General features: G+C 48.7%; 1 protein-coding gene across 1 annotated transcript in view; it reads left to right on the top strand.

Moving 5' to 3' along the window:
• The window catches only part of GAS2L1 (growth arrest specific 2 like 1), a 48,964-nt gene that overhangs the window by 23,031 nt on the left and 3,000 nt on the right, over window positions 1-22,933 (top strand). The window contains exons 3-5 of the mRNA XM_083589937.1: window positions 14,143-14,250; window positions 16,837-16,933; window positions 19,873-20,251. Coding sequence (XP_083446063.1) covers window positions 14,143-14,250; window positions 16,837-16,933; window positions 19,873-20,251 — 584 coding nt within the window. The remainder of the gene's footprint in view (window positions 1-14,142; window positions 14,251-16,836; window positions 16,934-19,872; window positions 20,252-22,933) is intronic.

Genomic DNA, 22,933 nt, shown 5'->3' with positions numbered 1-22,933 from the left:
GAGCGATGCTCATTAATTTCAACAGCTTCGTTAATTTCACTCGGTCTGCCCTGAGTCAAACTTAGTTGGAGTCGACCTTGATGCAGTTTGATGCAGAAGCAGATGTGTGCTTGCTGCGGCAAACTGTTTCTTGGGGCCTGGTTGCAGCCTTGACTTATTTCCAAACAACTCGTTAATTTGAACCTGATTTGTTTGCACAGAGTTTGCAGGGAAGCACGTCCGGTGTTCAGCAAGACTTTGCTCTGATTTGTTTGAGGAGAGGTTTTACGATCTTGTGTCAAGTGACTGTTTTTCCGCACTTTTCTGTGTATTTCCCCCATCACCTTGTTGGCAGTCTTTTGGGGGCAGGGAGTCACATGCCAGGGGCGGGTGGGACTATAAAAAGTGAGTGGAGCAACAGATGCTAATTTACTTGCCTGCCCCGCCTCCTGCATCCAAGCAAGCAAGAGGCATTCTCTGAGTTCGAAGGACACATTCTGCCCATGCAAAAACACTCAAGGAGGGTGCAAAGCAGAACCGGTGGGGGGTGGGGTCTGGAGAGAGTCCCTAGGGCCAGATAGAGAGGTCTGGAGGGCTACATTTGATGCCCTGGCCTGCACTCCCCCCACTTTTCTGCTCCTTTACAAGACCCCTGTAAAATCAAGCACCTTTGTGGCTCAAGGTCTAAAGGTAAAGGGACCCCTGACCATTAGGTCCAGTTGTGGCCGACTCTGGGGTAAAGCTCATCTTGCTTTACTGGCTGAGGGAGCCGGCGTACAGCTTCCGGGTCATGTGGCCAGCATGACTAAGCAGCTTCTGGCGAACCAGAGCAGCGCACAGAAACACCATTTACCTTCCCGCCAAAACGGTACCTATTTATCTACTTGCACTGGTGTGCTTTCAAACTGCTAGGTTGGCAGGAGCAGGGACCGAGCAATGGGAGCTCATCCTGTTGCAGGGATTTGAACCGCCGACCATCTGATTGGCAAGTCCTAGGCTCTGTGGTTTAACCCACAGTGCCACCCACGTCCCGGCTCAAGCTCTAGGGTTGCCATATTTCAAAAAGTGAAAATCTGGACACAAAAATCTGTTGAGCTTTTTTTGTCCTTGTTGAGCAATTTTTGGGGAGATTCTTCAAATTTCCCCAGACATTTCAACGATTTCCACCCAGACACTGTTACCAGCTGCTGTATTCCAGCTATGTTAAGGAAATTCCAGGTGTATGGCAACCCTAAAAGTGGCAAATTTGCCCCTACAAAACTATGGCCAACACGCTGCTTTCCTTTGAAGTTTCAAAAATAGCTTACAGCTCATGTGCTGGGCATTCACACCTGCAAGCTGTCGGCTTTTCTGAGCTGCCTCCAGCTATGGTGCGGAGGCTGTGGGCTGAACTGATGTGAGTCAGGAGTCACCAACGCAGATTTGTCTGTTCTAGACTGGCTTTGCTGAAAGAAGACAAGGATGGATTTGTATTGCAATCCACTCTGCGGCCTTGGAATGCGGAAGCTAAAATAAAGGATATGCAAGAACATTAGAAAATCTGCTGTGTCAGTTGCCCTTCTAATCCAGCGTGCTGTTCTTACAGTGGACGAGAGTCCTGTGGGAAATGAGCCAACACTTTGCACATGGCCAGAGAGACTCTTACCTTTGTGCAACAAAACAAAGCAATAAATAAATTAGTTTATTGATTTCGACTGACTTTCAGAGCCCCCAGCCACTTAAACATCTGTGACCTCCCCACCCACATTACTGGATTCCCAACTCGTATCAGCAGAAGCCAGCCTGGCCACTGACTAAGGAGGATAGCGGTCAGAGTCCAGCAGCATCTAGGAACATAATAAGTTCAGTATTGCTGACACTGACTGGCAGCGGCTCTCCAGGACTTAGTATCATAGTTGGATGGGACCACGAGGGTTATCTAGGAAAATCTTTTGCCCCACATGGGACTCAAACCCACAACCCTGAGATTAAGAGTCTCATGATTTACCGACTGAGCTCCCCAGTAGCTACCCAGCCTGGTTCTCTCCCAGCTTTTACCTGGAGATGCCGATTAGGGAATTGAACCTGGGACCTTTGATGTGCAAGGCAGATGCTCTACCTCTGAGCCACAGCCCTATTCAAATCTCCCTATTCAAAGGGAAAGAAGGCAATGCTTGTTCTGATTGGCCAGCTGCTCCCCAGAGCAGGTTTGCTGCTTCCTGTTGCATTGCCTGACTTTACCTACCAGCTAGTAGAGATAAGTAAGGGAGGCAGCAGGCAGGTGACCCCAAGAGAGGCCCAACGTGTGGTTGTGGTTGTTGTTTTCACCCTCTTTTCATTATCTAGAGATCCTGAATCGCATCTGGATTACTCCCTGTGATAAGAGCCTTTCAGGAAGGGGGGGGGGAGCTGAGAGACTGACCTCTCCTGACTCTATAATCTCAAAGCCCTTTTTAATTTAAAACTCCTTCCTGGCCCGATTCCTTGTTAAGTCCCCTGATGACAGGGAGGGAGACCTCTTTGTAGCGTGCCTGGTTGGGGGGGGCAGGCAGGGGGCGGGCAGAGCCGGTTGCCGCAGCTGCTGCCTCTTCAATGGCACTACTGTTGGGTGCCAGGGCAGATTTGGCACCAGGTTTTGCAGTAGGAGGGCAAACGGCTGGCTTTTTACAGGCCCGGCATCCCTTCCATGGGCTGTGTGGTCTTGGAGATGACACAGCCCCGTACAAAGGGCTATTGACTCACTGGGCCAAGACGGTCCTGAAAGAAACGAGTGCGAATTCTGGGCTTGGAGACGTAAACTGGGTTCCCTGTTATAGCCAGTGCTCCCGAGGACAGGGAGAGGGTTTTTCCCTCTTCCGTCTCTCATCATCCTACAACTCGGGGCTATCAGATGAAGCTGAATGTTGGAAGATTTGGGGCAGACAAGAAGAAGGAGAGCTCTGTTGGATCAAGCCAGCAGCCCATCTAATCCAGCATCCTGTTCTTGCACAGTACATATTTATTTACTTATTGCCCACCCTTCACCCTGCGGTGCCAAAGTGGGTTACAGCCATGAAAACACAATTTGAACCATGGGATAGCTCAGTCAATAGAGCATGAGACTCTTAAATCTCGGGTTTGCGGGTTCGAGCCCCACGTTGGGCAAAAGATTCCTGCATTGCAGGGGGTTGGACGAGATGACCCTCGTGGTCCCTTCCAACTCTATGATTCTAAGTCCTGGAGAGCTGCTGCCAGTCAGTGTAGGCAATACTGAGCTAGGTCTGACTTGGTATAGCAAAACAACAACAAACCTATGGTTACATGATACATACTCAATAAACACACAAGACGTAACCGGCTGTACTTTTAAGTAAATGAGGTATACTTCATTGTATCAAATTGTAGATTTCAACGGAAGTTCATGCATAAGGTCCACACATGTATAAGTGTCTATTCCACCTGTCTGTTCATAGAGTCCAATAATCCACATGAAGGGTTGTTACAGTTCCACAGAATCCTTTCACAGAGTCTAAGACAAGGATTTCCGGAATATTAGCCTTGTTTCGCCATCCTAAGCCTTATGCATGAACTGACTAGAGAATGAACTGATCCACTGGGTCTTCTGCTCTTTTCGTAGAACTTTATGAGACTTCTGTTGAAATCTACAATTTGATACAAGGAAGTATACCTTATTTACTTAAAAGTACAGCCGCTTACGTCTTGTGTGTTTACTGACTTGGTATAAGGCAGCTTATTATGTTCCTAGATGCTGCTGGGCTCTGACTGCCATCCTCCTTAATCAGTGGCCAGGCTGGCTTCTGCTGAGTCCAGTAATACGGGGGGGGGGGGTGTCACAGATGTTAAACAACAGTTTCAGATGTTAAACAACAGTTTCAAACAACTAAGCGTCTCAGAAATAAGGTGGGTCCATGGTGAAAACCCATGGACTGCAAGAAGATCAAACCTCTCCATTCTGAAGGAAATCAGCCCTGAGTGCTCACTGGAAGGACAGATCCTGAAGCTGAGGCTCCAATACTTTGGCCACCTCATGAGAAGAGAAGACTCCCTGGAAAAGACCCTGATGTTGGGAAAGATGGAGGGCACAAGGAGAAGGGGACGACAGAGGACGAGATGGTTGGACAGTGTTCTCGAAGCTACCAGCATGAGTTTGACCAAACTGCGGGAGGCAGTGGAAGACAGGAGTGCCTGGCGTGCTCTGGTCCATGGGGTCACAAAGAGTCAGAGTCAGACACGACTAAACGACTAAACAACAACAACACAGTGGAAACTATGGAGTTTGCTCGCACAGCAAGGTAGTGTTGGTCACCAACTTCAAAAAGGATGAGAACACATTTGCAGAGAACCAGGCAATTGGTGGCTACTTATCAGCTGAAGCTTTATGCCTCTGAATAGTAACTGCTTGGGAATTGCAGGTAGGGGGAGTTGCTGTCGGCTCCCAGGTCCTGCTGCCAGGCTTCCTTTGGGGGCACCTAGTTGGCTACTCTGGGAACTGGATGCTGGACAGGCAGGCTCTTATCAGTGTTCGAAATTAGCCACTTTGCGACCAAGTGAAGATACCTTGGAGCCAGGATAGCACTTGACATCTCCACCATCTGGGGATCTTTGGATCTGGACTGTTTTCACACACTCAGACCCCATCCTGTAGAATTCTTTCAGTTATATTTTTTCCTGCAGAATTGGAATGAATTCCTGGAACCAAATTGCTTTTTCTGAGCAGGAGCAGTCACCGTTAAGAAAAAGAGGTCAGGATAGGCCAATATATGCGGACTGTCACTGGGGTCAAGCAACTTTTCTTCTTTAAGTTCTCAAAGCTCTTAACCAAGGCTCAAGGCTGTCATCTGAACTAGCCAGATGTTTAACTGAGAATCCATCACAGTCAGTCCATCATTTGAAAAATAAGACATGAGAGTCGTTGTACCCCAAAATGGCAACCAGACATTCCTTTTTGGCAACTGCAAGCTTGTTTGAGCCATTTGGCGCCTAGCTTATACAGTGGATGCTCGGGTTGCGAATGTTATCCGTGTGGGATGCACGTTCGCGAGCCGCAGTGTTCGCAACCAGCAGCGAGGCGTCTGTGCACGTGTGGGTTGCGATTCGGTGCTTCTGCGCATGTGCAAAGCATGATTTAGCTCTTCTGCGCATGCATGATCGCCGAAACCCGGAAGTACAGTGGTATCTCAGGTTACATACGCTTCAGATTACAGACTCCGCTAACCCAGAAACAGTGCTTCAGGTTAAGAACTTTATTTCAGGATGAGAACAGAAATCATGCTCCGGCGGCGCGGCAGCAGCAGGAGGCCCCATTAGCTAAAGTGGTGCTTCAGGTTAAGAAAAGTTTCAGGTTAAGTACGGACCTCCGGAACGAATTAAGTACTTAACTTGAGGTACCACTGTAACCTGTTCCGGTACTTCCGGGTTTCGGCAGGTGTGTAACCCGAAAAAATGCAACCTGAAGCGGCCTTAACCTGAGGTATGACTGTAGATCTGAGTTTCTAACACTGCTTCTTATGCACTTAAAAAAAGCACCGGTCCAGATTTTTGCTCTCTCCCTCCCTCCATTTTCTGCCCAGAGAAAGATGGGTGCTTGTATGTTAGTAGGTTGGTTGACGTACCCAGCCCCCCTTCTCTCCTCGGAGGTCCCAGGGAGCATTTTTTTCTGCTTCGTAATGTCCAGGCTCCATGCCCAGCCCTCGGCTTTTATGGACATTGTCCGAGTGGAGGAGGAGGAGGAGGAGGCAGTTGAGAACAGACTCTCCTGCTTTCCTTTCTCTTTTGAAGCCACCAGCCCCGAGGCAAGAAGCCTCAGTGGAAATAAAATGCCAACAATCTTGGACGGTCCAGCTTTTCACAGATGAAAATAAACTCACTGCAAGGGTAACTTGGCCCGCACATAAACAAACATGAATGCACCGTATGTGCTGGTATTGTTACTCTAACTACAGCTAGAAATAGATAGAGTTGGGTGGGGGGGAATGAATGAACTGGTTCCATTATCATAGTTTTGTTTCAACATCATCTCGTCCCATTTCTGCTCTCCCAGTTAGAACAAACGCCGCATGCTCAAACCACCCGCCTCCTGTGATCTCCGCTGTGGTTTTGACTCTGTTCCACTATTTCCTCTGTAATTGCTGTTGGTTTCTAAGAGCAGAATAATTGCATTATTAGTGTAAACAGAGGCCCATCTATTCCGCCTTCTTCCCATTTCCTATAGAGACCAGGAGTCAGGTGGCTGCAAGCAATCTTCCTTCCCACCAAAATATCTGATATGTAGAGGTGCAGCTGCATATGGAGGTTCCTCTTAGGCCATTTATTTCGAAGGTTTCTTACTCGCCCATAAGGTCCTAAGGTGGGTTATGGCAATAGAATATACAGTTATAAAAAGGAGACAAAGCCATTGCAGGGATACAACTGTTACCAAAGCTGCTTCAGTGATGATGCAGGTGGAGTCCAAAGTAGAAAGAAACCCTTAGACACACTTTCCTGAAGATAACTGAACAAAGCAGCTTATAATTTGATGAGAAGTTTTGACTTTTCTCTCAGGCCCTGCACACAGAAGGAGGTTTTTCAAGCAAGCATACAGAGGGGAAACTCCCTCACAACTGCATAGCCAATCAGAGCATGCACCACCTCAGCAGGCATCGTGCCGCCTGTCTGGTTGCTAAGCAACGCTTCCACTTGGCCCCCTCTTGGCTAGCTGACCTTCACGCTAACTCTGTTATTCCTTAGGGTTGCACACAGAACGATCCCCGTGATTGCACTTCCAAAAAAGATGAGTAAAAGAGTTCCAAATGGAACAGAACAGTATAAAGCTTGATAAACAGTACAAGAAGGCACAAAGCAAAACAAAACAAAAATACATTAATTGTCAGAAAGCCTGGATCAAGAGGTATATGGCTAAAAAACCCCTACAACGAAGATGCTCTGTGGGGAGGGAGTTCCTCACTTTTGGGGCTGCCACAGAGAAAACCCTAAATCATAGCATCATAGAGCTGGAAGGGACCACGAGGGTCATCGAATCCAGCCCTCTGCAGTGCAGGAATCTTTTTGCCCAAGGCGATTCTCGAACCCAGAACCCTGAGATGAAGAGTCTCATGCGTTACTGATTGAGCTACAAATGGTTCACTACAATGCTATACAGTGGTACCTCAGTACAGACGCTTCAGGTTTGACTCCGCTAACCCAGAAATAGTACCTTGGGTTAAGAACTTTGCTTCAGGATGAGAACAGAAATCACGCAGCAGTGGGAGGCCCCATTAGCTAAAGTGGTGCTTCAGGTTAAGAACAGTTTCAGGTTAAGAACAGACCTCCAGAACAAATTAAGTTCTTAACCTGAGGTACCACTGTATACATAAATGACAGTATTGACATAGGGAAGAAGAGGTTTGAACCTCGCTGGGTCTCTGAATCGGCAGTAAGGCTGGTGAACTCTCCCATATCTGGATTACTTGGATTTCTGCATTGGGTGTGTGTATGTTTAATTATGTTGTTAGAGAGAGAGAGAAAACCCTGGGTTCTTGAATGGCTGCTGCGTAATGTGTGATGAGCTAATCTTTGCCCCAGATCTCTTGAGGTTTCCCAAATATAGTCACCTCTTGGCATCTGCCCGAGGAAAGTAGAACGGGAAAGTCATGGGTGGGCGGCTGGACGGCTGTGTTTTATGGGCAGCTGATTACATTACGCCAGGGCATGACTAGACAGGCGCACAAAGATGCTAATCTATTTGCAGGGTGTGTCAGGCGACAGGCAGAGGAATCTGATCAGGGCTGAGCCTCCTCTGTTTTCTTGAAAAGCCCATTAACATTTTCCATCCAGGTAACCCATATTGATTCTTACCCATCTCTACACATTGCTGTTACTTGGTTTTTGTTTGTTTGTTCAACGCACTTAATATCTCATAAGACGGGGATGTGGGCGGAATAAAATCCCTATTCCTTCCTCCCTTCTCCCTCTGATGACTGAGACCGGAATCATATAAGCAAAAGGGGAAACGTTGCAGAATGAGTGGTGCAAACGAGAACATTTTATTTATTCAGTTTTCCATGCATTTATTAAATGTGCACAAATGATGTGTTTGCTAAGAGAGAGGGAGCACTGGAAACAGCATTTGGGCAAGCTCCGCAAAATGAAAAGGAATAGCTTGCAAGGGAGGCTCCTGTGCTGATCCCAGATGTATGATGGGTGCAAGCAGGACTTTCAGAATCTTCTGAGACCCAGTGGAAAGGCAAGACTGCTTGCTCCCTACCTAGATGCATAGCTGTCAAGCATCCCTTATTTGGTGGGACAGTCCCTTATCCCAGCGCCATGTCCCGCTGCTGTCCCTTATTAATGATCTCCCTTAAATAAGCTACTGAAGGTAATGGGGCCCTTTCTATGTCCAGCTGTCCTTTGTCAACAATAAATTGTTGCTGTTTTTTTGTGTTGAATATATGCTATATGGTAATTTATGGACCTAATAGGTATCTAAAGCCATTTGCATGCAACAAAATATGCATTTTATCAAAGTAATTGTTGATCCCTTATTTTGGCTGCTGATCCCTTATTTCTGAGGCTGCTGGTCCCTTATTTTCAAATGTGTAAGTTGACAGCTATGCCTAGATGTCTCTGGGGTGGGGATTCCTGGGTGGCCAGGCCTAATTCATCCGCATCTGCGTCTTAAACCCAAGAGTTGCCGCCGGCTACTTCCTGGCTCTGCACAGCAGAATGTAGAGTCTTGCCTTGCCTCTTCCAACTCCCTGTTTTCCTGGCAAATCTGGAAACATTTGCGGCTGGGAGGGATTGGGGTGCAGAAGTCGGCCTGGGTGGTGGGGGCGAACGATCTGCTCTCCGCCTTAAGTGTTCCCAGCTCTTCCTCACTTCCACTCCAGATGGGAGAGAGGTCGAGACCAGAAGCGCCCGTTTGCAGCTAACTAAAAATACCAGTTTCGCTTCTCTTCCATCCCCGACCCCCACGACTGTCTCCAGCTTTGGGCTGGCACAGTGCCAACAGCTGTTGAGATCTGGTTGCTGTGGCAATGGCCGTCCACATGTGTTCTGGAAGGCCGGCCGGCTGTGCCACATGTGCAAAAGATCTCTTGAGCCGGTTGCAAAATAATTGCGGCCGGCTTGCTGCCTCATCTCCAGCCCCTTTGGCAGATTAGACCCCGGAGCGTGACGAGGGATTTTGGACGTTAATTTCTCTTGCGCTGCTGAAGATGTTTCTGTCAATGGGGCTATATAAATAGTAACACCCCCACCCCACCCCACCCGTGCTCCAATTCTCAGCATCTGCTGGTCTCCCAAAAACATTTCATAACGGCTGCAGGAGGAATTAATGTATCCTCATCTGCTTGGAAGCGACACAGAGCGGCATGCACATTCAGAAATATTTTTTGGGGGGGGGGTGACTCTCTGGCTTGGCAGGGGGGGGGTGGATGGGAAATGGTGTCCATCTAGAAGTGCCGCAGCTCAAAGCTGGCGTAGTGCGGCAGACTTTTTTGGATGTGGGATGCTGGGCTGGAATCCTTGCCTCTGCCACAAAACCTGCGACGTGGCTTTGGGCGAGTTACCCATCTCTCAAAATAAAACATTTGCAGCAGGCGTCAAGAGAGGGATATGAGACCTGTGTGTGCACGAACTTTTAAAAAAGAGAAATATGCATTCAGGCCGTGCAGTCTTGCAAATCCAGGGACATTCTGCTCTCCCTCTACATGATTTATGGATTTGTGCACATTAAACACATTTACACAAAGTTAATAAAAGGAAATGAATAAATGTTCTCATTTGCACAAGTTATTCTACGGCGGTTACCATTTGGCTCAATGGATTCTGGTTTCGGTCATTAGAGGGAGAAGGGAGGCGTTCCCCCTGCCTCACCACCTCCCTGGCTTCTGAGATTTCGGCAGGCATTGCCCAGGGCAAGCTTAAGACTAGAAACTTGATTTTAAAAAGAGACGGATGGGAAGCTGATGTCAGGTCGGGCGTTGCATTTTGGATAACCCAACATGGCAGGCGGTCACCATAGACAGTTTGATTTGCATTCAAAGGGCACTCACAGCTCAAACACCCCAGAGTGTCTGTCAGTGCTGAGTGCATGTGTGCATGAGGTGAGGAATGAGTCCAAAGGCCCTTGGTACTTGTGTCGAACCCAAGCAAAGTTTTCCTGCTATATACAGTGGTACCTCGGGTTACATACGCTTCAGGTTACAGACTCCGCTAACCCAGAAATAGTACCTCGGGTTAAGAACTTTGCTTCAGGATGAGAACAGAAATCGTGCAGCAGCGGCAGCAGGAGGCCCCATTAGCTAAAGCGGTGCTTCAGGTTAAGAACAGTTTCAACTTAAGAATGGACCTCCGGAACAAATTAAGTACTTAACCCGAGGTACCACTGTATTTACATTTTACAAGCTGCTGTGGGAGAGTTTTGCTCTGCAAGGTGGCATCTGAAGGGCTTTTGAACAAAACAGGCAAGCAAGCCTCATTGGGACTGTCCCACTTCAGAACACCTGGAGTGGGGAGGCCCCATGTCGGAATTGTGAAACACTTGACACCGCCTCCCTGCCTGTAGAAATCTAGCATGTGGCAGGGAGCAGTTCTAAACCCAGCACCACCTCTCTGCTTGTAGAAAGCTAGCATATGACGGGCGGCAGTTCCACCCTGGCCCCCTCTTCCCTGAGAACTGCAGCAAGGCACTTCTGCTGGAGAACAAGCAGTCAGGAAGACTCAGCTAATCCATCAAGAGCAGCTTTTGGAAATGGGCTCCCTGGACCTATTACAGCTTGTCCATTTTCTGCCCTCGCCTCCCTGTTGGCTTCATTCCCTGTGTTGTGCTGCCGATGCTTTTTGTAGTTGCTTTGGCTGGGCCAGAGCCTCTTCTCTCTGCACTTTAGCACAAGAGGTTAGTTTCTTCCCCGGCCGGTTGGTTCATCTCAGCTCCTTGCATCTCTTCCTGGCTTCTCTTAGAAAAGCGAGAGGCAGCCTAAACCAGCCTTTCTCAACCTGGTGCCCTCCAGATCTTTTAAGCAAGGGGTGGGCCAAGATTTTCAGCTGGCTGTCTGCCAACTTCCTGGCCCTCCCCTCCGCCACTGTTGGGTTCCCCTCCCCAAGGTCAAAAAGGAGTAGTCTTCTACATTGGCTCCCAGTACATTTCCAAGCACAATTCAGAATGTTGGTGTTGACCTTTAAAGCCCTAAATGACCGCGGCCCAGTCAGTAGACCTGAAGGAGCATCTCCACCTCCATCGTTCAGCCCGGACATTGAGGTCCAGCTCTGAGGGCCTTCTGGCAGTTCCATCACTGTGAGAAGTGAGGTTACATGGGCCTTAGGCTTCTGACCCCTGGACTAGACCATGTGAAAATGAACATAATATTTTAGCTGCAGTTCTTTCATTCTCGGCTTTGTATTCTTGCTTTTGAAAGAAAGCGCACCTAGACATTCTGTTGTGGCGCCCATAACCTAGGTTTAAGGTGCCATTTAGCGCCTAACTTGTCCTAGATGCCCCTCAAGGGGTCCCTCCCAACGCTACAATTCTATGATGGTATGATCTCAACTATATCGCTTGTTCCAGAAGGCAAGAAGGAGAAACACGCACAGTGGAAATGGAAAAGGTATTCATTATGGAGTAAGGAAGAGGTTTTTCCACTGGGGTTGCCAACCTTTGGCGCCCGGAAATCTTCACGCAGTCGCCATTGGACCTGGGCCAGTAGCAAAATGAGCCCGGGGAATTTTGAACACTGCCCAGATGTTGTTGGACTACAACTCCCATCATCCCTGGCGAGCTTCGCCAATGCACAGGGATTGTGGCATCCAAAGTCCGACGACACCTGGGGTTGAAGACTTGACTGGCAGCGGCTCTCCAGAGTTTCCTTCCTAGCCCTACCTGCAGACGCCAGGGATTGAACCTGGGACCTTCTGCAAGCAGAGCAGGAGCTCTGCCAATGAGCTACAGATTTCCCTTTAACACCTAGGAGAGCAGGAAGCTGACTCATACCAAGAAATGCCATAAGTCTTATCGAACTCAACGTTGTCTGCAAAACCAGAGGCAGGGAATCTTCCATTTGCCTGATGATGTGAGTCACCGCAGTGGCCCATCTAGCTCAGTGTTGTCAACACTGACTGGCAGCAGCTCTCCAGGGTTTCAGGCAGGGTCTATCTCTCTCTCCCCCGCCTCAGCCTTGCCTGGGGATGCCAAGGATTGAACCTAGGAACTTATGTGTGCAAACTACTGAGTTTTGGCACTTCCTTAACACACAAGAAGGCTGGAAACTAACTCATACTATACCCACCCAGCTCAGTATTCCCTTCACTGACTGGCAGCAGCTTTCCAGGGTTTCGGATATGAGATGTTCTCCAATCCTATTTTGAGATGCTGAGGATTGTAGCTGAGCTATTTTGCATGCAAAGCAGACGGTCTACCGCTGATCTATGACCTTGCGCTATACAGAGCCAGGCTACTGGTCCATCTCGCTCAGCTTTCTCTACACTGGCGGGCAGTGGCTTCCTAGGGGTTCAGGAGGGGTCTTGTCCCAGCCTTACCTGCTGGGGACTGAACCAGGGACCTTCTGCATGCAAAGCAGGTGCTCTGTTGTCTAGCTGTGGCTCTTCAGCTTAAACGGCTCTGCTCTCAAATAAAACTGCTAACAGATGTTGTGTCAGAGGTCTCTGTCCTTGCTTTCAGGAGCCCAACCAAATGTGGAAAAGTTGCAGTCATTTTTGCTGTTTTTTCCTACGTGCAGGAAAAATCCACTTTTCCGCTCCCACCCCACCCCCCACCCCTTTCAGCAAGAGAGCTATTCTATACAGGCTTGTAAAATTCCACACATTAAATTCTGTTCCATCGAGGGAAAATAAAAACTCATACTCTTCCCCGTCCGCCGCCTTTTTAAAAGCCATTTATTTACCTCTTTTCAGAATCATTAACTCACTTTTCCCAGGGATCACAGTGGCTCAGAAAACCAGAAAACCAGATTATTCATCGCTGAAGGTGGATAATCCCTGGAAGATAAGACTAGGGTAAAATACTGTGAATGGTCATTGTGGCAGCTTTGAAGCTGGTCAGTCTAACACTGTCCGAGATAAATACGCACTGCATTCAGCGTTAGCTCAGTGTAGACCCATCACAACTAATAGGCATGACTAAGTTAGACCCATTGATTTCAATGGATCTACTCTGAAAGCAACCCTTCAGGCTTCTGTCTGGCCCAAACTTTTTGCCTAGCTGGAATGTGCCCAAGGAGTCTTGCTTTTCTGGATACAGAGGGGTGCGTAGGAACATAGCCTCTTTGCACAGAGGTCAAATACATATCCATTGCTCCGCCCACTTTTGCCTCCTGGCATGTGGCCCCCAGAAGCTTTCTCAGAAGGCAATGTGGCCCTCGGGCAGAAAATAGCTCTCCCCCCTTGATTAAGGGGGAGTGTCTTGCTGCCCCTAGAAAGGAGGGGAAGGGGCATCCCTCAGCCTCGGGGGCCACTCTAGTAAGAGACCTGATCTGTTGGAACAGGAGAGCTATCTTGTACCAAATCAGATCATCGGTCCATCTAGCTCAGTATTGTCAACACTGACCGGCAGCAGCTCTTTCCTAGGCCTACCTGGAGTGCTGGTGGGAGTTGCAGGTCAACATATCTGGAAGGCACAGGTTGGAAGAAGGCTGTGCCTGGGTTTACTGCATTTGCCTTGCTGTTTTCGATATGTCTCCCTGAGCCGGGAGAGCATAAATCACTGCATCTGGGAGCAGCTTTTGGCTCAGGGCATCACCTCCTGCATCACCTCCTCTGGCTACAGACAGGGTGGGCCCCTTCCTTGTTTTGAACTGGTTGCCAAGGCGGGAGGCCCAAACATCCACCAACTTTCAGTCTGTGGCTAGATGCGCTTTCATCGACAGTCTGCAAGCATTGGGTGGGGGCGGGGAGTTATTCTCCCTGGTTCCTTCAGGGCCATAGATGTGCTGGCTAGGGGCTGGTTTATTAGGGTCCCCAAGGGCCACCTTATCCAACCCCCCAGCAATGCAGGAATTGCAACTGGAAAAGGAGACTGCCCCCGTTTGACCCTCACTGCAATCCTGCGAGGTAGGCTTCGCACAGGGACTTGAATCCACTTTATTTTGTTGTGGGCTGCAAAGGAGCAGCGTGTTGGATTGTTTGTGATGGGTTGGTTGCTAATCAATGACGTTTCTTTTTTTCCTCCATCCCCTCTTCCCCCTTCCCTCTTAGGTAAGAGAGATCCTGGGCCATTGTACCTGCCCATCCCAGTTCCCCATGGTCAAAGTCTCAGAGGGTAAATATAAAGTGGGAGACTCCAACGCCCTGATCTTTGTTCGAGTAAGATCTTCTACAAATACATCTCTTTCCCTCCCCTCCTAGCTTTCCTGTCCCCTCCCTCTCCCCCCAAAAAGAATAATCTCTCTTCCGGGCTCTAAACCAGTGGTTCACAAACTGGGGTCTACCACCACCTAGAGGGCTGTGGGATTACCTCTCATGGTGCTAAGAGGCAAGGGGGCAGCAGATGTGGGAGGGGGGGGGTCTGGAGGTGTAAATGACTCTCAGACTTTGAAAAGCCCTGGATCAAGCCTGTCAAATTTGTTAAACTAATTAAACCACATAGTTTTAATTGGATTTTGAAGAAAACGTGCAATTAATTGTTACCGTTTCAAATTTTATTGTGGTATTCCTTTAGTGGGATGTACAAACCACTATCCTGAATAATGCTTTTTGTAGGGTAAGGAGCACCGGGGATGAGTTTATGGAACCAAAGGGGGGGGCCTCCCCTCCCCCCCCAAAAAAAACAACAAACGGTTTGGGGACCACTGCTCTAGACTCCATGAGATCAGATTATTATTACTGTTATCATTGATTGCATCTATCGGTAGCTTTATGCAAAGCGTCAAAGTATAATGAGGAAAATTTAATACAGTGAGCAAGGCAAAACCCCTTAGATGCTCATCCAGTGATGTATAAGGGCAGAGTGTTACCTGCCTTGTTACGAAACAAGCACCCTCCTAGGGGGCAATGAAATCATAGAATTGGAAGCTTCTCTGACGGTCATCTGGTCCAGCCCCCTGCAATGCGGGAATCTCAGCTAAAGCATCCATGACAGATGGCCGCCCAACGTCTGCTTGAGGAATGCAAAAGACCTGATTGAAGGAAACGGTCTTAGCTTGGGACCCCTGGAAAACACCCCTGAACAGACCTGTTCTCATGTCTCCCTCCCAACCGTGTTCCAGCAGCTCACTTTGGGTTGGGTGCAAGGACCTCTGATGGACACCACAGGGTCTGGGCTGTTTTATATTGGAGAGCCGGTCCTTGACGTTCTTTTAGTAATTTAAGGGCAATAATCTAAAACAGTGTTTCCCAATTAGGGGTCTGCAGAATGCACCCAGAGAGCCCCACCCCTTGCCTCCCCACCCCCAAACTAATTTTTTTGCAATTTTATGGCAATATCACAAAATTTATGGTCTGTTTTAGCACACCCTGATTTTTCAATACATTGGCCAAAATCAGTTTTGAAATCACACCGCCATAACGTTTTTGACCTGGCAATTCGCAGCAATATAAGCAGGGAAGCCAATTTCAAGACACTGCCGATGACGCTGCCGATCTGAGCTGCCTTCCCTGATGCTGAAGGGAAACAGGGCAGCTGATCGCCCTCACTTCAAGGCACCGTGGCACTGCTTTCCCCTGGCACTGAGGCAGAAGCTTTTCTCAGTCAGCAGGGAAGCAGCAGTAGCCACATTGGGCATGCATCTTTGCTGGTTGCCAGCGCTGGCTGCCCCGCTGACGGTGTCTTGATGGCACCCCACATCCCATCCCACTCAAACCATTCAGTGAAGATGACTCCGCTTCCTCTCCTCCCTCTATCCCCCGGATCTCTACTGCTGCCCCATCCCTCATCCCCACTCCCGATCTCCAATTCCAGACATCGTGATATATCTGAATATCACGATGTTTAGCTGCTGATATATGGGACGCGGGTGGTGCTGTGGGTTAAACCACAGAGTCTAGGACTTGCCGATCAGAAGGTCGGCGGTTCGAATCCCCGTGACGGGGTGAGCTCCCGTTGTTCGGTCCCTGCTCCTGCCAACCTAGCAGTTCGAAAGCACGTCAAAGTGCAAGTAGATAAATAGGTACCGCTCCGGTGGGAAGGTAAACGGTGTTTCTGTGCGCTGCTCTGGTTCGCCAGAAGTGGCTTAGTCATGCTGGCCACATGACCCGGAAGCTGTACGCCGGCTCCCTCGGCCAATAAAGTGAGATGAGCACCGCAACCCCAGAGTCGGTCACAACTGGACCTAATGGTCAGGGGTCCCTTTACCTTTACCTTTATATATCACGATGTTGAAAACCAGATATCGCTCAGCCTTGGTCTGTTTTTTAGTACAGTCGTACCTTGGATCCCAAACACCTTGGTACTCATCCGTTTTGGGTCCCGAACACCGCAAACCCGAAAGTGAGTGTTCCGGTTTGCGAACATTCTTTGGAAGGCGAACATATGACACAGCTTCCGATTGGCTGTAGGAGGTTCCTGCAGCCAATCAGAAGCCATGCCTTGGTTGTCGAACGTTTTCGGAAGTCGAACGGACTTCCGGAACGGATTCTGTTTGACAACCAATGTACGACTGTATGCCTAAAATCCTTTGCTTGTTAGGGGCTTCCCCCACATTTTGTTCAAAAAATTTGCTTTGCAGAGGTATCAAAATTTGCAAAAGTAGGGGGTTCCATGCCTTGGCTTCTGAAAAACAGGTGGTCCTCAGTAATTAGCTAATTGGGAACCACTGATCTAAAACACAGTTACACCTATTGCACCCCACCCAGCAATCTCCTCTCTTGCCTTTCCATGTGAGGACGCACCCTATTGATCCCACCAGCAAAACCTGCTCACCTGATGTGGGGTTTTTTGGGTTGCCCACACAGGTGCTGAGGAACCACGTGATGGTGCGGGTCGGCGGGGGCTGGGACACCCTGGAACACTACCTGGACAAGCATGATCCGTGCCGCTGCGCCTCTTTCTGTGAGTATGGAGGACTCCGGGGACTTGTACTGACCTTTTCCAAGCAATCTGCACAAAAGTCTGATCCGGGACGCTTTAACAACATCTCTGCACAGGACCACAGAGTGGTACCCTGTGTGTGTGTATTGGCATGAGTTGGTATTACAAAGATCCTCAGTATCTCTAGATGTCAGGCGGCAGAGGAACCAGCTCCCACAGCAGGTTGCCAGGAGCGGATAAGGCAAGGAAAAGAACCATGGGAGCTGTCGTTTGCCCCCACAGAGCTGCAGTTCCCAGCGCACTTAACAAGCCATACTTCCCAGGATTCTTGAAAGCTGCGTGTTTTCAATGCGTGTGTGTTTGTGTGTGTGTGTACATCATGAAACACCCAGCAGAGCTTTCCAAGGGAGTCGTGCCTCTGAATACAGTGGTACCTTGGTTCTCAAACTTAATCTGTTCCGGAAGTCAGTTCCAAAACCAAAGCGTTCCGAAACCAAGGTGCGCTTTCCCATAGAAAGTAACGCAAAACGGATTAATCCGTTCCAGACTTTCAAAAACAACCCCCGAATCAGCAGTTTTACATGAATTTTACTATCTAGCGAGACCATTGATCCATGAAATGAAAGCAATAATCAATGTACTGCACTATAAAATAAATAAGACGGTATTGTAGATGATAAAAATTAAAATTAACGTTTTTTTCTTACCTGCACTGATGATAGTCATTGTTTGGATGGGGGGCTTTTATCCGCTTCTGCAGTCACACAATCAATCAGTAGCTGAACTGGGTTCCACACAGTCACAAAAACAAAAACTGAAAAAGCCTCAAAAACAAAAGCACAAAATAAATAGCAAGAACAAAAGCACCAAACTTAATCAGTTCATTCAGAAGTCCATTTAACTTCTGAAATGTTCGAAAACTAAGGTGCGGCTTCGGATTGGTGCAGGTGCCCCGGAAACAATAGCCAACAACCACATCCGACGTTTGGCTTCTGAAAAACGTTCGAAAACCGGAACACTTACTTCTGGGTTTCTGGCATTTGAGAACCAAGGCGTTTGAGAACCAAGGTACCACTGTACCAGTCCCTGGAAACCACGGAGGAGGGACAGAGTGCTCTTGTGCCCGGATCCTGCTCTGGGCTTCTGATTGTCCATTGTGAGGACAGGGTGACAGGCTGAATGGGCCATGGGCCTGATCTGGCAGAAAGGCTCTTCTGATATTCGTACAGAACTTCCAGGTGCAGAGGCAGTCATCTTTGGGGCCTTTGGCCACTGTGAGGAAAGGGTGGCGGACTATATCTATCAGCAGCCTCATCCTGCAGACTGCTTTTTTATGCCATCTTGGGGAAAGTGTTTGCGCATAAAGATAAGCCCAGATTTCTGGATCTTTCCCACATTGGCAACCTGCCTTGGCATGATCCTTGGAGGGGCTGCCATTGTTTACAAAGGCCATCCCTTGCTCTCCTGCATTGTAGCTCAGCAAGTCATGCTGTGAGCCTTCTGTTTTCCTTCCCATGAAACTGACCCCATAGCAGCTGACTCTGAGTCTTCCTGTTGTTCAGGGAAGCGGAGAGCATGAAACGATGTTAACCTCAAAACAGCTACATAATCAAGCCTGGGAACTTTCGACTTCTGAAGGTGGGGGGTTTGCTGCATTCCCACAGTGCCCCCTTGTGGCTCGTGGCCATCATAGCTTCCTTCCACACGGGTTCATTGCGCTTTGCACAAAACAGTGACCTGGAGTTACCCAGCCTTGCTGTTTTTTTCTCTGCCTCCTGGTTGGCTTGGATGCTGAGCCTTGCAACCCTATGGGCTAGAAACTTGACTTTTTTTAAAAAAACAGACATTCCACAATGTTCAGCTGAAAGTACATCAGTCCAACTGTAAAGGTAAAGGTAAAGGGACCCCTGACCATTAGGTCCAGTCGTGGCCAATTCTGGGGTTGCGGCGCTCATCTCGCTTTATTGGCCAACCGAGCCGGCATACAGCTTCCGGATCATGTGGCCAGCATGACTAAGCGAACCAGAGCAGCGCACGGAAACGCCGTTTACCTTCCCGCCAGAGTGGTACCTATTTATCTACTTGCACTTTGACGTGCTTTTGAACTGCTAGGTTGGCAGGAGCTGGGAGGAGCTCACCCCATTGCAGGGATTCGAACCGCCGACCTTCTGATCGGCAAGCCCTAGGCTTTGTGGTTTAACCCACAGCGCCACCCGCGTCCCTCAGTCCAACTATATATATTGGGATAAATACCTAGTGGAAGGACAGCTTGTTATCTCCCCAGTAGCATTGGTGCATAAGCTTGTGTTGCAGATGAGACAAAGGAATGGAGCAATGAGGGGTTGGGCTAGGGAGAGTCTGGTGAGACAGCCTTGTAAATCAATTAGCAAAATTAGCCACCTCCCGCAAAAGCCAGGGATAGGGGCGCGAAGCCTCCACAGGGCAGCAGGATGAAGGCTCCCCGCTGCCCTGCATTCACTCCGTAAGACGCGCACACATTTCCCCTTACTTTTTAGGAGGGGAAAAGTGCGTCTTATAGAGTGAAAAATACGGTAACTGCGACTCGAGCCTCAGAAACCTTCAGAAACTGAGCACGCAAGCCAGCAGAGAAAATAACTCTCCACAACAGAAGGGCAGATAGAGGCTGTGTAAAGGCATTTTATTTATTTACAGGCATTTTATTCAGCATCAGGACAAAGGGAAAAACATGTCTTCTCTCCTTCGTGTCCAAGCAAGCAGCATAAGCAAAAGCTATACACAAACGGAAGTTCCCAGCAAGCTGTTTTCTGTGCTGGAGTGTAAACAGGCATGTGACATACAACAGTCATGCTGTTCCTCTTCAGGTGGAAGGGAATATCTTAAGAGTGGCTTGTGGATGCTTTTCTATCCTGGGGATGGAAGACCGTTTTTGTTTCATTTTCCTCACTCGTCCTGATGTCCTCTCTCTCTCTCTGTTGCAGCCCACCGCCTGAACCAGACTCGGGGGCTCGGATTCTCCCCCCAGAAGACTGTGACTCCAGGCAGCCCCCAGACAGGCAGCCCCAGTGCCCAGCGCCGGGCTGAAGCCATGAGCCAGCACAAGCTCTCCGAACCCCTCCGTGGCGGGGATAAGCGGCTCTCCGCTGGAGGGGACCCGAGCCACACGAAAGGGACCCGTCCCGGACACCCGGCCAAGGGGCCTGGAGGAGACCACACCCCTCCGCGGCAGCTGCCAGGGGGTCCTTTGACCGCGAAGCACGACGGGCTGCCCTCAAGGTCCGGCCAGAGCTCTGCCAGCCCACTGAGGGGGCCCACGGTTCAGCGGGACACCAGTGACTCGCGGCTGTCCAACACCCTCAGGTAATGTAGGTTGTTTTCTGGATGGAGGAAGTTGCCTTATCCCGAGTTGTTCCCTGGGTCCAGTTAACTGGTCTACACAGACCAGCAGCAGTTCTGCAGCTTTGCCAGCCTTACCTAGTGTCAGCGGCTGGGCAGAGGAGGAATGGTGGAGACTGCCTCCCTAGACTGATTAATAATAATAATAATAATAATAATAATAATAATAATAATAATAATAATTTATTTATACCCCGCCCATCTGGCTGGGCTTCCCCAGCCACTCTGGGCGGCTTCCAACCAAATATTAAAACACAGTAATACATCAAACATTAAAAGCTTCCCTAAACAGGGCTGCCTTCAGATGTCTTCTAAAAGTTTGGTAGTTGTTCTCTTTGATATCTGGTGGGAGGGCGTTCCACAGGGCGGGTGCCACTACCGAGAAGGCCCTCTGCCTGGTTCCCTGTAACTTGGCTTCTCGCAATGAGGGAACTGCCAGAAGGCCCTCAGAGCCGGACCTCAGTGTCCGGGTAGAACGATTTATTATTTATACCCCGCCCATCTGGCTGGGTTTCCCCAGCCACTCTGGTTGGCTCCCAACCGCATATTAAAAACATCAAACATCAAAGACTACCCTAAGCAGGGCTGACTTCAGATAGCTTTTAAAAGTCAGATAGTTGTTTATTTCCTTGGCATCTGATGGGAGGGCGTTCCACAGGGCGGGCGCCACTACCAAGAAGGCCCTTCCAGAGAAGAAGACAGTTCAGAATTGCAACAGGGGTTTGAGGGAGGTCGCAGCTCAGAGGCAGATGAGGGGGAAAGTTGGGAAATAATGGGAGAGGAGGAGGAGGAAGAGGAAGAACCAGGAGAGCAACAGCTGAAGGACACAGTGTCTTTAGAAAGCATTCCAGACCCACTCCCTTCTCCCAGAACCCAGCGAGCCTTGAAAGTAGGGGAGCAAATGGCTCAGAAGCAAAGGGCCCTCAGCCTCACCTGTATAAGAGATGATGAATAAGGAAGTGGGAGAAAAAGGGGGTGGAGACTCACTCAAGACAACACCATTATTCCAAGAGGCTGCCTTCCCAAGCCTCTCTCTGTGAATATTGAATAAAAAGCAGGTGGTAAGAACTTTTCCTTGTCTTATCCATTCCTGGCAACCTGCTGGTTGGTTTCTCTCCTCTAGAGATGCTGAGGATCTTTGTAATACCAACTCATGCCAATATACACACAGGGTACCACTCTGTGGTCCTGTGCAGAGGTGTTGTTAGAGCATCCCAGATCAGACTTTTGTGCAGATTGCTTGGAAAAGGTCAGTACAGTCACCTGAGCCTTGGGAAGCCCATAGAGCTTTCCAAGAGTGTCGCTCGTTTGACTTCCTCCTTCGGCTCTATGCCATTCCGAAGGGAGAAGACCACCAGGCAGGAAACTGCTTTTAGTATCTCCTGGGTAAAGGGAAGCTTGGGAGCAGGACCCAGGTGCAACATCACTTTCTCCACTGCTGCCCCCCTGGCAGTGGAAGGGGAACATAGCCATCATGACAGCTGTCCCCTCCGTGAACTTGCCTAGTTGTTTTTTCAAGCCATCCAACTTGGCAAGCATTGCTGTATCCGACAGCTCAACGGATGCACAAAGGCGCAGAGAGCCTTAAGGTTCCTCATCTGGGTGGCTGCAATGGAAGTCCTCTACCCTTAGGCTCCAGCTTCACTGTCATAATGATGGAAAACATAAACTGTACAACTGTCGTGGGAAACAGCCAGCCCATGGGCCTGGGGTAGCTCAGTCAGTAGAGCATGAGACTCTTAATCTCAGGGTCGAGGGTTCAAGCCCCGTGTTGGGCAAAAGATTCCTGCATTACAGGGGATTGGAATAGATGGCCCTTCCCACTATATAATTATATGATTCATTACAAATTATCTAATCAGACTACCTCGCCCACTAGGATGTTGTTGTTTTTTTGGAAGATGCCACCTCCTCAGCCTTTCCCCAGCCTGATGCCATTTGACACCTTTCCACAATACTGAGCTGATTTCCAATTTAAATTTTTAAATATATATATTTTAATTAAAAATGTGGTTTCATGTATAATTGTTATAAGCTGCTCTGATGTTTATTAACTTATTTATTCATAAAAATATTTGCATGCTGCTGTGTTGTTGTTTTAAAAAAATCAAAGTGGTTTATAGCAATGAAACAAAAAAACCATACAGTAAAACTTTTTAAAAGGTTTAAGACAGCTACCAGTTAACCCTTGCGGAAGGATATATTCCTAATCGTAGGCCAGGGGGAATAGGAAAGCTTTCAGCAGGCGTTTAAAAGTTGCCTGCTGAATCTCTAGTGGCAGAATGTTCCACAGGACTGGGCCAATGACGCTATTTGTTTGTTTATTTTAAAATTTTTAAAATTTATATACCACCCTTCATCAAGATATCCCAGGGTGGCTCACAGAATGAAACACAAGATAAAACACAAGTAAATAAACTGAAACATCAAAACAATAACCACCACCCTTGTTGTTGTCAAACGATCCTCACCAATTCAGGGAACAAACCACAACTCTTTGGCAGATGACCTCAATGCTTGAACTGGGATACAGTGGTACCTCGGGTTAAGTACTTAATTCGTTCCGGAGGTCCGTTCTTAACCTGAAACTATTCTTAACCTGAAGCACCACTTTAGCTAATGGGGCTCCTGCTGCCGCTGCACCGC

Source organism: Podarcis filfolensis, assembly GCF_964270895.1.
Source record: "Podarcis filfolensis genome assembly, chromosome: 16".
In the NCBI taxonomy this organism is placed as follows: Eukaryota; Metazoa; Chordata; class Lepidosauria; order Squamata; family Lacertidae; genus Podarcis; species Podarcis filfolensis.
This window is presented reverse-complemented; position numbering and strand designations above follow the sequence as displayed.